A 12720-nucleotide genomic window follows, 5' to 3' on the forward strand; every position below is an offset into this window, starting at 1 on the left:
ACTGTATTTCAATATAAGGTTTCTTTAGTGATCCTGTGTATTTTATACATTTAAAAACATGCTAAAGAGGGTCCATAGGAGTCCCCAGACAGCCAAAGGGGATCTATGATGCAGAAAGGGTTAAGACAGAGGTACTTTGGGGATATGAGAAGTGTTACATATTCTGTGTTACTGCACAAGCTTGTCTGTACCTCCATTGGCTGTAGAAGCTCAAAGACCCTGGGTTACACACTTACCTTCAATTTTCCCTATGGCCTCTATTGTCAGTTGTGTGGGATAGGTAGCAGGGTGTCACGGAGGGATTAGAGTGCTAGATCTGGAATCGAGAAGACCTGAATTCAAATCCAGCCTTAGTCATTTACTTCCTGGGTGGCTTGGGCAAGTCACTTAATCTCTGCCTGCCTCAGTTTCTTTATCTGTAAAATGGGGATAATAATAATACTTATCTCTTAGAGTTGTTGTGAGGATCAAATCAGTTAATATTTGTAAACTACTTCGCAAACTTTAAACACTATATAAATGCTAGTTCTTGTTATTTTAAATTACCCCAGACTGCTTTCCCTGATGTGTGTTAATGAGGTTTTGGGGCATTGGGAAGGACATCCCCAAGTGCTGTGTTCCAAGAAAAAAGATTTTATAGCTTATAAGTAGAGTAATTATTGGGTTGGAAGTCAACGAAATATGGCCATATATACTAAAGACACACTTCTTAGCTGTTCTTAAATAGTTTTCAAGGTTTTGTAAGATTGTTTAGAAGATCCTTTTACTTAAAAATATACAGTTTGAACATTGAAAAAATAAGGATAAAAATAATTAGACCTATAATTTAGGGTTTTATAGAGCTGAATTTATTGCAAAGTAATTTTAATTCAAATTAATTTAAATTTTAATTCAAGGCACCTATGTGGCACAATAGTTAGAGCTCAGGTTCTGGAGTCAAGAAGGTCTGAGCCCAAATCCAGCTCAAATACTTAATAGCTTTTTGACCTAGGGCGAGTCACTTAACCTCTGTCTACATCAGTTTCCCTAGCTGTAAAATGGGGATTATAATAGCATCTACCTCCCAGAATTATTGTGAGGATCAAATGAGATATTTGTAAAGTGCTTAGCATAGTGCCTGGCACATAGTAGGTGCTTAATCTTATTCTCTCCCTCCTTCCCTCAAATTATTTTGAAATTAGTTGCCTTAGTTTTGGAAGTACTAAGGCTTCTTTCGGCATTATTATATTATTCTTTTTTATAAGAACTTAATCTGTCCTGTTTGATTATATAGTTGCATTGTTCTTTTTACATATTTGTTTAAATTATTAAACTTCATTTTTTAATTTTCTTTAAAGACTAAGTATATTTCATAAGAATCACTGAGATCAGCAGGTTTTACTCACTTTCAGTAGTCTCTGTCTAAATATAGCCTCGTTTGAAATAAAAAAATATTTAGCAGTTAAGATGTATGACCTTTTGAAATTATGGTTATATTTATATTTAATCTCCTCATCTATCAGTTAGTTAACCATTTTTCTCATATATATGTGTGCATGCACACACATAATTTATTTTGGTTTCTGTAGAAATTCTTTTGGGAGGATTTAATATTTTTAAATATGATATCTTTTCTTACATATTAAAATGCCAGAGTTGTTTTAAATGTAAGTAGAACCAAGAGTTATAGCTGTTGCAATTTAAATTATTACTCTCTTATAGTGAGCATTACTTTTTTTTTAAATTGGACAGCCTGAAAGTGAAGGAAATAAAACCACTATCAGTAAAGTTAAGTCTGATTTACATTCGCAAATACAGCCATCAAACAAAAATCCAGAAGCCCCCCGAAAAGATGTTTCATTGCTTCCAGAGACCTATGAAGAGCTATTAACTCAGAGACGAATGGAGGAGGACAGATATCGAAGGCTGGATGATGAAATTGAGTTAAGGGATGCCAAACCGCATAAAAAATCTAATGAAGCAGACATTTCCGATAGAAAACACCATGAGATTGCCAACAAAGTTGATGTTCCTGGTAGAAGATACCATAGCTTTAAAGAAGATAAAAATTTTGACAAACAATATTATAGACCAAGCTGTGGTCCTGAAAGAAGTGAAGAAGTGGACCCAACGTTTAGATATGAAAGTGATTTTGATAGAAGACCGTTGAGGGTGTTTACAACGGACAGGTATTTAAAATTCCATTTTTATTTTTATGTTTCATTAATTTCTTTAATGTCCATGTTATTATTTTTAGCATTATACTTTTGGTGTAGGGAGAGGCAGCTTTATTTGAATGATAGACTTTTATTTTCTGTTAAATGTCTGTAAACTTTTGTTATATGTATTTATAGCTTTGCCTGCCTGCTTTTAAGTTGCTTATTGAACGTTGTGTTTGACTAGCCTGGCATTAGGAATCTTCTGATCAAAGTACCTGAAAAGCTTCAAATTCTTTGCATGATTTCTCATGTAGATATGCTGGCTCTCTGATTGTCATGTAATGATCTTGGTCTTATTATTAACACATAAAGCTTCATTCTCACTTTGATTTGGCACTAGAAACTGCATATTATGAGGTTGTTTCTTTATTGTAGTCTGATTATTTAATCCCAAAAAGCTCAAGGTGCATTTCTGGCTTATATTGAATCTCTTTTATTTGTTTGTCAAAGGCAATGATAGAACTATTCCAAATTTTTCAGCAGGATAATCCTGTTCGGTCATTGTCCCACAATATTAGTAATAAAGGGATAGGACTGGTCTAGTCATTTCATTAGGATAGCAGACTTTCAGGGGAGGAAATTTTCTCTGCCATCCCTCTCCCAGGTTAGTCCCTTTTCTTCAACTCATGGTTTTTGAGAGTGGCCTAGAACACTGAGAGATTAAATGACTTGAGGAAGGTCACAGCTAGGATGGGGTAGAGGTTGGATTTGAACCCTCTTCTTTTTGGCTTTCTGTTCATTAAACCACACTGTCTTTTGTTATTTTCAATATTATATTAAAAATGCCTATCTCTTCTCTGCTACTTTTGATAAATCTCACATTTATTTCTTATCCAATACTTATTCAGTATTTTAGCTCATGATTTATGTTGTAGCTCAAGTAAGACAACCTAAAAAAGATAGAATATAATTGGGAGCATGGACTATTAGCTACCCAAATCTAAATCTGATTTTTTAGATTGTAGAGAATGTTTGAAATTCTGTTTTATGTTGTATTTGAAGATAACAGTAGAGAGGAGGAAGGCCACCTAACTTATTGAGAGGACACTTAATTGGGGGACTGTACCTATCCTCAGGGCATGCAAACCTTTTCCTATTTGTATGTAACTGCTGCTTTTTGGGGGGTGGGGGAGGTTGGGAGGGTTCTCTAATGAAGTCCATGTCGTTTTTCTTTTTTGTGTGACTGCTAGTCAAAACTGTATTTTGTGTTCAATGTGAGGCTATGTCTAAAGTGTAGCCAGTAAAAGTTTAGCAGTATCAGTGATTCATTAAGGTTATGATCCTTTGTTGTTCAGGATATGGTATACATGGCCTATGAAGCTTGCACTGATAAGCTCTTTGATTCAACTATAAAGTTATAAAGTCTGTTTCTTTTCAGTATATATTAGAAAACAATTTTTTTTACTGGAATTTTGAGCAATATGATGTAATGATTTTTGCTTTAGTTTTGTGTTTTTTTTATTAGAAGCATCATTATATTTTGTTTCCCAAGGTAATTTTGAGAGTATGTCAAAAAACTAAAATAAATTTTCATTTTTATGGACATAATTTGCCTATGTGCTTTGATAGTCTTAATACTAGTCCTAGTTTGTAGTATTCACATAAAATTGGTTACATTTTTATTCATGTTTTGAAATAAATGTTTTGAAGATATCCTTACGTAGTCCCAGCTTCTAACTTCTCATCATAAAAATGAAACGACACACGTGTTGTGTCCTGATTTTGTAGATAAAGAACTCTGTTTTTAGAATGTTTTTAAATTTTATTTTTATTTTCGGTTCCAAATTCTTTCCCTCCCTCCCATCCCCAAACCATTGAGAAGGCAAGAGATACAATACTTGTTATACATATGAAGTCATGCAAAACATATTTCTGAATTAGCCATGATGGAGAAAGATAACTCTTGAGGATAAAACAGTTGTAAATTTATCTAAAGGTTTGGGTCAGAGGCAGTTATAAAACAGATTAGATTTTTACTTCTGGTTTTTAGGTTTGCTCAGATTTGTAAATTGTTTATAGGAAGGAAAAAGGATTTCTCTTTACTCGGAGGGTGAGCATTAGTGTTTACTTGACAGTGCTATTAGCTGAAAGAGTTGAAGGAGAAAGTATTTTGAAGACTCACGGGGTTGTATACAGTCTGGCAGTTTTCAAACCTCAGGAAACTTAAGTAACCTCGTGCAGCTGCTGGCCCTGGGCATTGTATACTCGAGGGAGAATGCTGAGCATCTTGAAGTGCTTACTGAAATTTGGTAGTTAATTTTAAAATTTTTATGTAAGAATTAATAGAATTTGTTTGAGCTTATTCTAATGCAGTGGTTACCAAACTGTCCTCAGATTTTAGAGGGTCGACAAGGTGATGGCAGGGGGCACATCTCCTTGTATGACTTAGTGTAACTAATAAATAAACGTACCCTCTGTAGCCTTTAGAAACAATATTTCTTGCACACACGCATGTATGTTGCTATTTTTCAAATGTGTTTAGATGCTCTTGAAACTACTAAAATACAAATTTATTTAAAAGCATTGTTGAATTTATAGTAGCTTTTTGTTATGTATTTTCTCAACTCAGCAAATTCTAACACTACAACTATCATATAGAGGCCTGCAAATATTTTTGAGGTTAGAAAGTAGTCTTGATGCTTGAAATGATTGGGAACTATTGTTTTCCTTATTGGTTCATTTTCCCCCCTTCTGCAAGCCAGATGGAGAGACAGAATACAAGAGTTTTTAACAGTAATTTTTATTTTCATATTTTCTTTCTCAAATGACTTAGAACCTTTGTTTTTCATAAGTTATAATATAGTAGGCTGTACTATAAATATGATTTCCAGCATTCTCCATATAGGGAAAATTAAAAGAAGGTTGTGAAATGACTTGCCAAAACTTATGAGGCACATATGGTCTAGTTAGGAATAAATAACCAGCTAGTTAAAGCCTGTGCTGTATCTTTTAGTCTATTTATGCTTATGGAATATTTTTACTTTTTGGATAATGATTATAGTCTTTTGGGCTTTTCTGTAAATGAAATGTTTTATTTTTTAAAATTTAAATAAATTTTACTCTGAAATTTATTCTTTAGCTTTAAAATAATCGATGTAAGCTGTCATAACATACTCAACCACTAGACTGAGTTTTAGTCATTGTTGATCAGCAAAAATTTCCTAAAAATTTTAGCATTAAAAAAAAAACCAAGCAAAAATAACCTTAGTTACTCTTATATGCTATAAACCAATTTTGGAACGAACCTTAGAGCTCATCTAATTCGACCCACTCAGGAGGAAACTGAGACCTATAAATAGATGTTGGATGACTTGCCCAGAGTTGGTCACACTCCTTGTCAGTAGCGCAGTCCAGACTAACTGGCTATGTGACTATGTGACCTTGGGCAATTCCATCTAGTAGAATCATGGGATTATGGAGCTGCCCAGTTGGAAGAGACCTCAAGGCATACCTAGTCTAACTGGTAAACTTCATGAATTTCATCTGTAAAATCCATTGAGGGCCTTTTCAATAGAAGGCCCCTCACTATAGCATAGTGAACCAGGGCTGGGCTGAGAGTCGGGAGACATCTGATTTTCTTTCCCAAAACCTTTCAGTTTGAAGACTCTTGTCATGTGCCCTCCTAGGTATTCTTTTTGCTAGGCTAACTTCTTAGTTTTTTCAACTGATTTTTTTTGACATTGCTTTTAGTGTGATTAACATCCTGGTCACCGGAATCTGGTTTTGCTTCTTTGTTAATGTTCCTTGTGGACACAAAAATGACATGGAAGAAAGTACAGTTTCTATACCTGGAATTCCCCATACTAGTGAAATTACAGATCTTAATTCCCTTTCTCTTTCCACCCTAAATATATTATAGCACATAGCATAATGTGATATAGAATATTTGTCTCTTGCCCCTTCCTTTCTCACTTGAGCATTAGAAAAGAAAGGGTATCCTGCCCACCCGATGTACATAGAGATTTTGGTGATGGATTAGATTGATAATGGAGAGATGCTGAACAGGGGAGAGAAGAAGGGTCCACCAGTAGAAGGACAACAAGAAGAGAATTGAAGGCCTCTAAAGGGTTTTTATGTTTTCCTCTTGTACCTGGGAGGTGGTATTAGCTTATAAGTGTAATTTAGGAAATTAGGGAAAAGATATGCATAATGCTCCTTTACTGTATATACTGAAAAATATATAAAGAAAGTTTTGTTAAAAAAAAGAAGACAGGGGCAGCTCGGTGGTGAAGTGGTTAGAGTACCAGCCCTGGAGTCAGGAGGACCTCACTTACTAGCTGTGTGACCCTGGGCAAGTCACTTAACCCCATTGCCTAGCCAAAAAAAGAAAGAGAGAAAGAAAGAAGAAAATAGAAATCTGAGAATGAACAACCAGTAGTCTCACAAATGTATGTAAGCTAAAGCATGGTAGAAGGATCACTATATTTGAAATCAGAAAACTTGGGTTCAAATCCTATCTCTGCCATTTATTGTGTTTGTGACTTTTAACAAGTGACTTTACATTCTTTGAAGACTCATTTTCCGCATTCTTAACCCTGTGGTCAGAGAACTTTTTCCTTTTATTTTATGCTTTTTAAAACGTTATTTTGACTGTCAAGGGGTCCATGACATTAAGAAGGTTAGGAACCTCCAGGGTAGATAATCTTGTAGGTTCCAAGTCTTCCAGCTCTAAATGTGATAGAAGTTCTTCCCTACTAGTCTTGCCTTGGAGGAACATGTGTGGTGGGTGTTTCTCTGTGTAGGAATGTCATTTTTTCCTTCCTCTTGCTTCTCATGGAGCTGTGGAACAGTTAAAACACTACACTAGTTCCTCAGTCGAAAGTCAGAGTAGTCTTTTAATCTCTAGTCTTCCAGTCTTTTGATGACATTTTCCCATTACAGTTAAGTGCAAAAACGCTTCCTCAGTCCTTTTTATTTTGTCCTCAGTCTCTTCCTAGTTCTTCCATTCTTACCCATAGACTTTTCTTCTTAGATTGACTTGTTTTGTCTCTGACAATTACCAGGCCCATCGTTATGCGTATGCTTTGGTGCAGATACACTTTATTTTCCTCAGTTACTCTGATAAAAAGAGAGAGAAGGAGAAAGGACAAATATCCTAATATTTACTACAAATGTATACATTTCTGAAATGCACAACTATTTTCAGATGGTATCTGTTAGTTGCAGAAAGCATTGAGCAGACACGTGAAAAATTTTGAAGACTCCCTTACTCAGAATATAAGTACTAGAGATTATAAAGGAGAAAGAACACTCAGTCCAGATTCAGAGACCATAAGTTCAAATCCAACCTCTGAAGCTCATTGTTTGTGTGACCTTGGCAAATCACTTAAGCTCTCTGGGCCTCAGTTTCCTCACTTGAAAATGGAGATGGTTGGACTAGATGACCTGTGAGGACCCTTCTAAATCTCAAGCTATAATCTTAAGATCCATTTCAAAATGGATTTCTATCCGTTGGATTGAATTCAATCTGAATAGATTTCAGAATCTGAAGTTCTCTGATTTATTTTACACTTCTATTACATTTTTAAAATTTGTATAGTTAAATAGAGACACCATTTATTAACATGGTGTGTTCAAGTTGAATGGAAGAAATAAATGGTAAAATAGTTAGAAAGGTGTAGTATGATACAAAATATGAGCTGCAAGCTTTTCTTTAACATCCATTATGGGAATACTTTATGGTGTGATCCACTTATAACAGCAAAGTTGTTGAGAAAGAAACATTTCTTCCCCTCACAATGGCATAAAAATAGGTCTAGCATTATGATATTCATTCATTCATTCATTCATTCATTCATTTATTTATTTATTTAAGAATACTGTGTCACTGAAGTCAAGGTCTATACTAGGTTAATAATTTCTTTCTGAAATGGCTTGTTTGGCATTAGTGTTTAAGAAAAAGGGGAAAGTTATTCATTACCATAGCAAGTTGTTCATTCACATTTAAAATAGATGGCTGAAAAACCAATTTAACTCACCGCCACACTGGGTTGAATTCCTCTCTTCTTTTCCTAATATAGATTTGTCCTGTTGCTATTTACATAAGTGTGGTTGCCTTGGGCATGTGGAATTTTTACCGCTTTTAAAAACTTTTATTTTTTTATTGTCCAGTGTGTTTCTTGCTGAGGAAAGAGTGCCCATATAATAGAAAAGGTGCTTTTTCCAGAAGGCACCCCTTCCCCTTTCCCTCTTTCTTCATTCCCCTTCCATTTTTCTGTTTCCCTTTTCTGCTTTCTCCCTTCCTTCTTCCTCTTTTTCCTTTCCCTTTTTTGCATTGTAAAGAACTGGAAGATAATCAACTTATTCTGGCAATTGGACCTTTCTCCCAACTACTGTTGCAGACGAAGCCAGATACAAGCTGAACTAAACATTTAAAGATTTATTAAGCAAGCTCCTATTGTGTGCTAGGCGCTCCGCTAAACTCTAGGGATACAAAAAGAGACAAAAGTCAGTCCCTGCCTTCTGGGAGTTTACCATTAACAGTTGAATGGGGGAGATTACTTGCAAATGAATGAGTACAAAGCAAACTATATATATACTGGATAAATAGAAAATAATTAACTGAGGAAAGGCCCTGGGATTAAAAAGGGTTGGGAAAGTTGTTTCTGTAGTGTTTGACTTTTCATGACCCCATTTTGGGGTTTCTTGGCAAAGATACTGGAGTAGTTTGGCATTTTCTTTTCTTTCTCATTTTACATAGGAGAAACAGGCAAACAGGGTTAAGTGACTTGCCCAGGATCAGACAGCTAGTAGCTAGTAAGTTTCTGAGGCTGGATTTGAATTCATGAAGATGAATCTTCCTGATTCCAAGCTCAGTGCTCCATCCTCTGTGCCACCTCAGTGCCCCCAAGGGATGGGAAAGACTTCTTGTAAATTCCTGGAGCTGAGAGATGGAGTGCCTTGTTCGAGGAATAGCCAGGAGGTCAGTGTCATTGGATCAAAGGGTTTGTGTTGAGGAATAAGGTGCAAGAAGACTGGAAAGGTAGGTGGCTAGGTATGATGGCCTGTGGATGCCAGACAGCATTTTGTTTTTGATCCTGGAGGTAATAAGAAGCCACTGGAGTTTATTGAATAGGGATGTATGTGACATGGTTGTATCTACACTTTAGGAAAATCATTTTAGGGGCTGAATGGAGAATGGACTTTAGTAGAGACAGACTTGAAGCAGGCAGACACACCATCAGGCTATTGCCATAATCCAGATGTGAGGTGATGAGGACCTGCAGTGTATGAGGACAAAATGGGGTGTAATGGAGAGATACTGCAGCGTTGAAATCATCAGGCTTTCACAACAGCTTGGATATGGGGGGTTGAGAGATAGTGAAGAGTCCAATATGAGTCCTAGATTTGGAGCCTGAGGGACTGAGAAGATGGTGGTGTCCTCTACAGCAATAGGAAAGGTAGGAGGTGGGGGAGTGTTGAGTGATTTTACTATTTTTGTATTTCTGAAAGCCAATCTATAGTTCTAACTAAACTGCTTGGGTGTGGATATAAAATACATACCTCTGAGTCGTATGGTACTGGGGACACTTGGATTATTAGTATTATATTTTCAGGACTGAAAGTGGTAGTCTCCAGATCCCCTCCCGTCTAGGACTGTGCTGGAGCCTATTCCTACGATCTCCCTGATTGTTAGTTTTCAGTGTGAGCATTTATACTTTGGAAATTAGCAAATACTATAAATCAGGGCTTGATTTTATTGTTTTGTTGATTGTCTAGATTCAAAAAAAATGAAGAAAATGTTAATAATGCTCATTAAGCTTAAAAGTATGTCATGTGAACATTTTTTTTTTTGGGAGACCCAGTTGTTAAACATTTATCAGCACGCTACTGCCTACCTCTCACTTTGCTGCTGATGGAAAAAGAAACACTGTGGTATATCAGTTCCTCAGGTGCATAATGAGTTGAGTGACTCTTGGATTTCTCTTTTGTTTCTTCTTGACCTATCATGGTCAGCCCTTCATGCTCATAGGAGAAGAGATAGGAATAATAAAGCCATTACCTGTTTCCTTCCTTTCCTTACTGTAGACTCCAACCACTTTCTCTAGAGAGCTTCCATTAGCTTTAAATAATGGGCTTTGAAAATACACCTGTAAATTGTAAGCAATCCTACAGGTCAGAGGTGCTTGAGAATTATTAAAAGATGAACTTATTGAAAATGTGATAGGAAATTGTTTAGGTAGCTGAAGAAGGACAAAGCCATAAAAACAACAAAACATTTGTAGAAAACAAAAAGACAGCCTTTGCCTTTTTTTTTTCACTAAAATGTTAAAGAATATTATATTCTTTCATTTCATGGAAATAATGCTATTGTATTTTGACTTTCAAATTTACCCTATCTTGTGGGTGATTTTTTTTTTTTTGTATTATAAACTTTTTAATTGTATTTGAATTTTTTTGGAAAGGATCCATGTCTGTAAGAAAAACCTACTCTGCGTATTATAATTAAAAAGAAAAATTTACCAGTGCTGAAATATTCTTTAGTTGCCTTGACAACTAGCCAGATATCATTTAGAAGGCCTCAGCATTTCATTTTAAAAAGAAAATAAATTTTCCCTTGTCCTGTTTTTTTATGTGTCCCAAACTTAATTTTTTTCATCATTTTCAATATTTGAAGATCAATAAGGTTATTTTTCTTGTAATCTGCTTAAATTTTGGCCATACTCCTACTAGATAAAGAGGGATTCCCCCTGACTACTCTCTCTCACTTCAGCTCTCTGCTGAGCTATGAACTCGATTGGGAAATTCTGTATAGAAAGATCTTTGTCTTATTTGTCTTCATAGCTTTTCCAATACCTAGCACAGTGCTTTTGTCCCTATACATAGGGACATAGATCTCATTCTGATTTATTTTTGAATAGAATTTTATTTTTTCCAATTACATGTAAAAATAGTTTTCAACATTAATTTTTTATGAGATTTTGAGTTCCAAATTTTTCTCCCTTCCTCCTTCCCCAAGACAGCAAGTAATCTGAGATATAGGTTATACATGTGCAATCACGTTAAACATATTTTCACATTAGTCACGTTGTGAAAGAAGAAATAAAACAAAAGGAAAAAACTGCAAAGAAAAAAAATTTAAAAAGTGAAAAATAGTATGCTGTGCTCTGCATTCGGATTCCATAGATCTTTCCTTGGATGTAGATAGCATTTTCCATCATGAGTCTTTTGGAATTATCTTGGATCATTGTAATGTGGAGAACAGCTAAGTCTATCATAGTTGATTATCGCACAGTGTTGTCACTGTGTACAATGTTCTCCTGGTTTTACTCACTTCACTTGGCATCAGTTCATGTAAGTCTTTCTAGGTTTTTCTGAAATCCACTTCCTCATCATTTCTTATAACACCATAGTATTCCATTACATTCATATACCTCAACTTGTTCAGCCATTCTCCAGTTGATGAGCATTCCCTCAATTTCCAATTCTTTGCTACCACAAAAAGAGCTGCTATAAATATTTTTGTATATGTAGGTCCTTTTTCCCTTTCTTATGACCTTTTTGGGATACAGACCTATGCTAGATCAAAGGGTATGCACAGTTTGATTGCACTTTGGGCATAGTTCCAAATTGCTTTCCAGAATTGTTGAATCAGTTCACAATTCCACCAGCAATGCATTAGTGTCCCAATTTTCCCACATCTTCTATAACATGTATCATTTTCCTGTTTTGTCATGTTAGCCAATCTGATAGGTGTGAGGTGGTACCTCAGAATTGTTTTAATTTGCATTTCTCTAACCAATAATTATTTAGAGCATTTTTTCATATGACTTTAGATTGCTTTAATTTTTTTCATCTGAAAACTGTTCATATCCTTTGACCATTTATCAATTGGGGAATGACTTGTATTCTAATAAATTTGACTCAGTTATCTATATATTTGAGAAATGAGGCCTTTATCAGAAATATTTGCTGTAAAAATTGTTTTCCAGCTTTCTGCTTTCCTTTTAATCTTGAATGTATTGGTTTTGTTTGTGCAAAAATTTTTTAATTGAATTAATCAAAATTATACCATTTTGTACTTCATAATGCTGTCTATCTCTTATTTGGTCATAAATTCTTCCCTTCTCTAAAGCATAGATCTCATTCTATATAAAGGTAATCTACAGTTAAAATTCTAGTTAAAACTCACCTAAAACTTGAGTTTGCTTGTGGCTACTAAGTAATCAACAGAAGTTTCAGTCATGATAGATTTCAATAACCTCTTTACATTCTCTTTTTGTTCTGTGACCCAGACTTCTTTTTGCACTTGAAATTCTTGTGTTTTTATATAACTGATTATTTTTCAAGGACCTTTTTCTAATGTACTTTTAAAATATATTTAATCCTAATGCCAACAGTGAATTTAATTACGTCACATCAGGAGGCATTTTTGAATTAAGGCTTAATTTGAGTTGCTGTTTGTTTAATGCTTTTGGAGAGAAAGAACTGGGAAACAGTGCAAAGCTGTAGGAGTCAAGAACATTTTCATGCATAGACTTTAGGTTTGAAATAAAATCTGACAAATTGAAATGAAAATGAA

At 35.0% G+C, this 12720-nt stretch overlaps 1 protein-coding gene across 14 annotated transcripts in view; it reads left to right on the plus strand.

The window, feature by feature from the left end:
- The window catches only part of LOC114053780 (centrosome and spindle pole-associated protein 1-like), a 133484-nt gene that overhangs the window by 42352 nt on the left and 78412 nt on the right, over positions 1-12720 (plus strand). For 13 of the 14 annotated variants that reach the window (XR_003570423.1, XM_027876919.1, XM_027876918.1 and 10 more), the window contains one exon: positions 1732-2168. Coding sequence is in view for 13 of the 14 variants with exons in the window: in XM_027876919.1 (XP_027732720.1) it covers positions 1732-2168 (437 nt within the window). In the remaining variant the exon portion in view is untranslated. The remainder of the gene's footprint in view (positions 1-1731; positions 2169-12720) is intronic. The other variant, XM_027876922.1, reaches the window with a different exon arrangement.

Source organism: Vombatus ursinus, unplaced genomic scaffold, assembly GCF_900497805.2.
Source record: "Vombatus ursinus unplaced genomic scaffold, bare-nosed wombat genome assembly UNPS02014812.1, whole genome shotgun sequence".
Lineage (NCBI taxonomy): Eukaryota > Metazoa > Chordata > Mammalia > Diprotodontia > Vombatidae > Vombatus > Vombatus ursinus.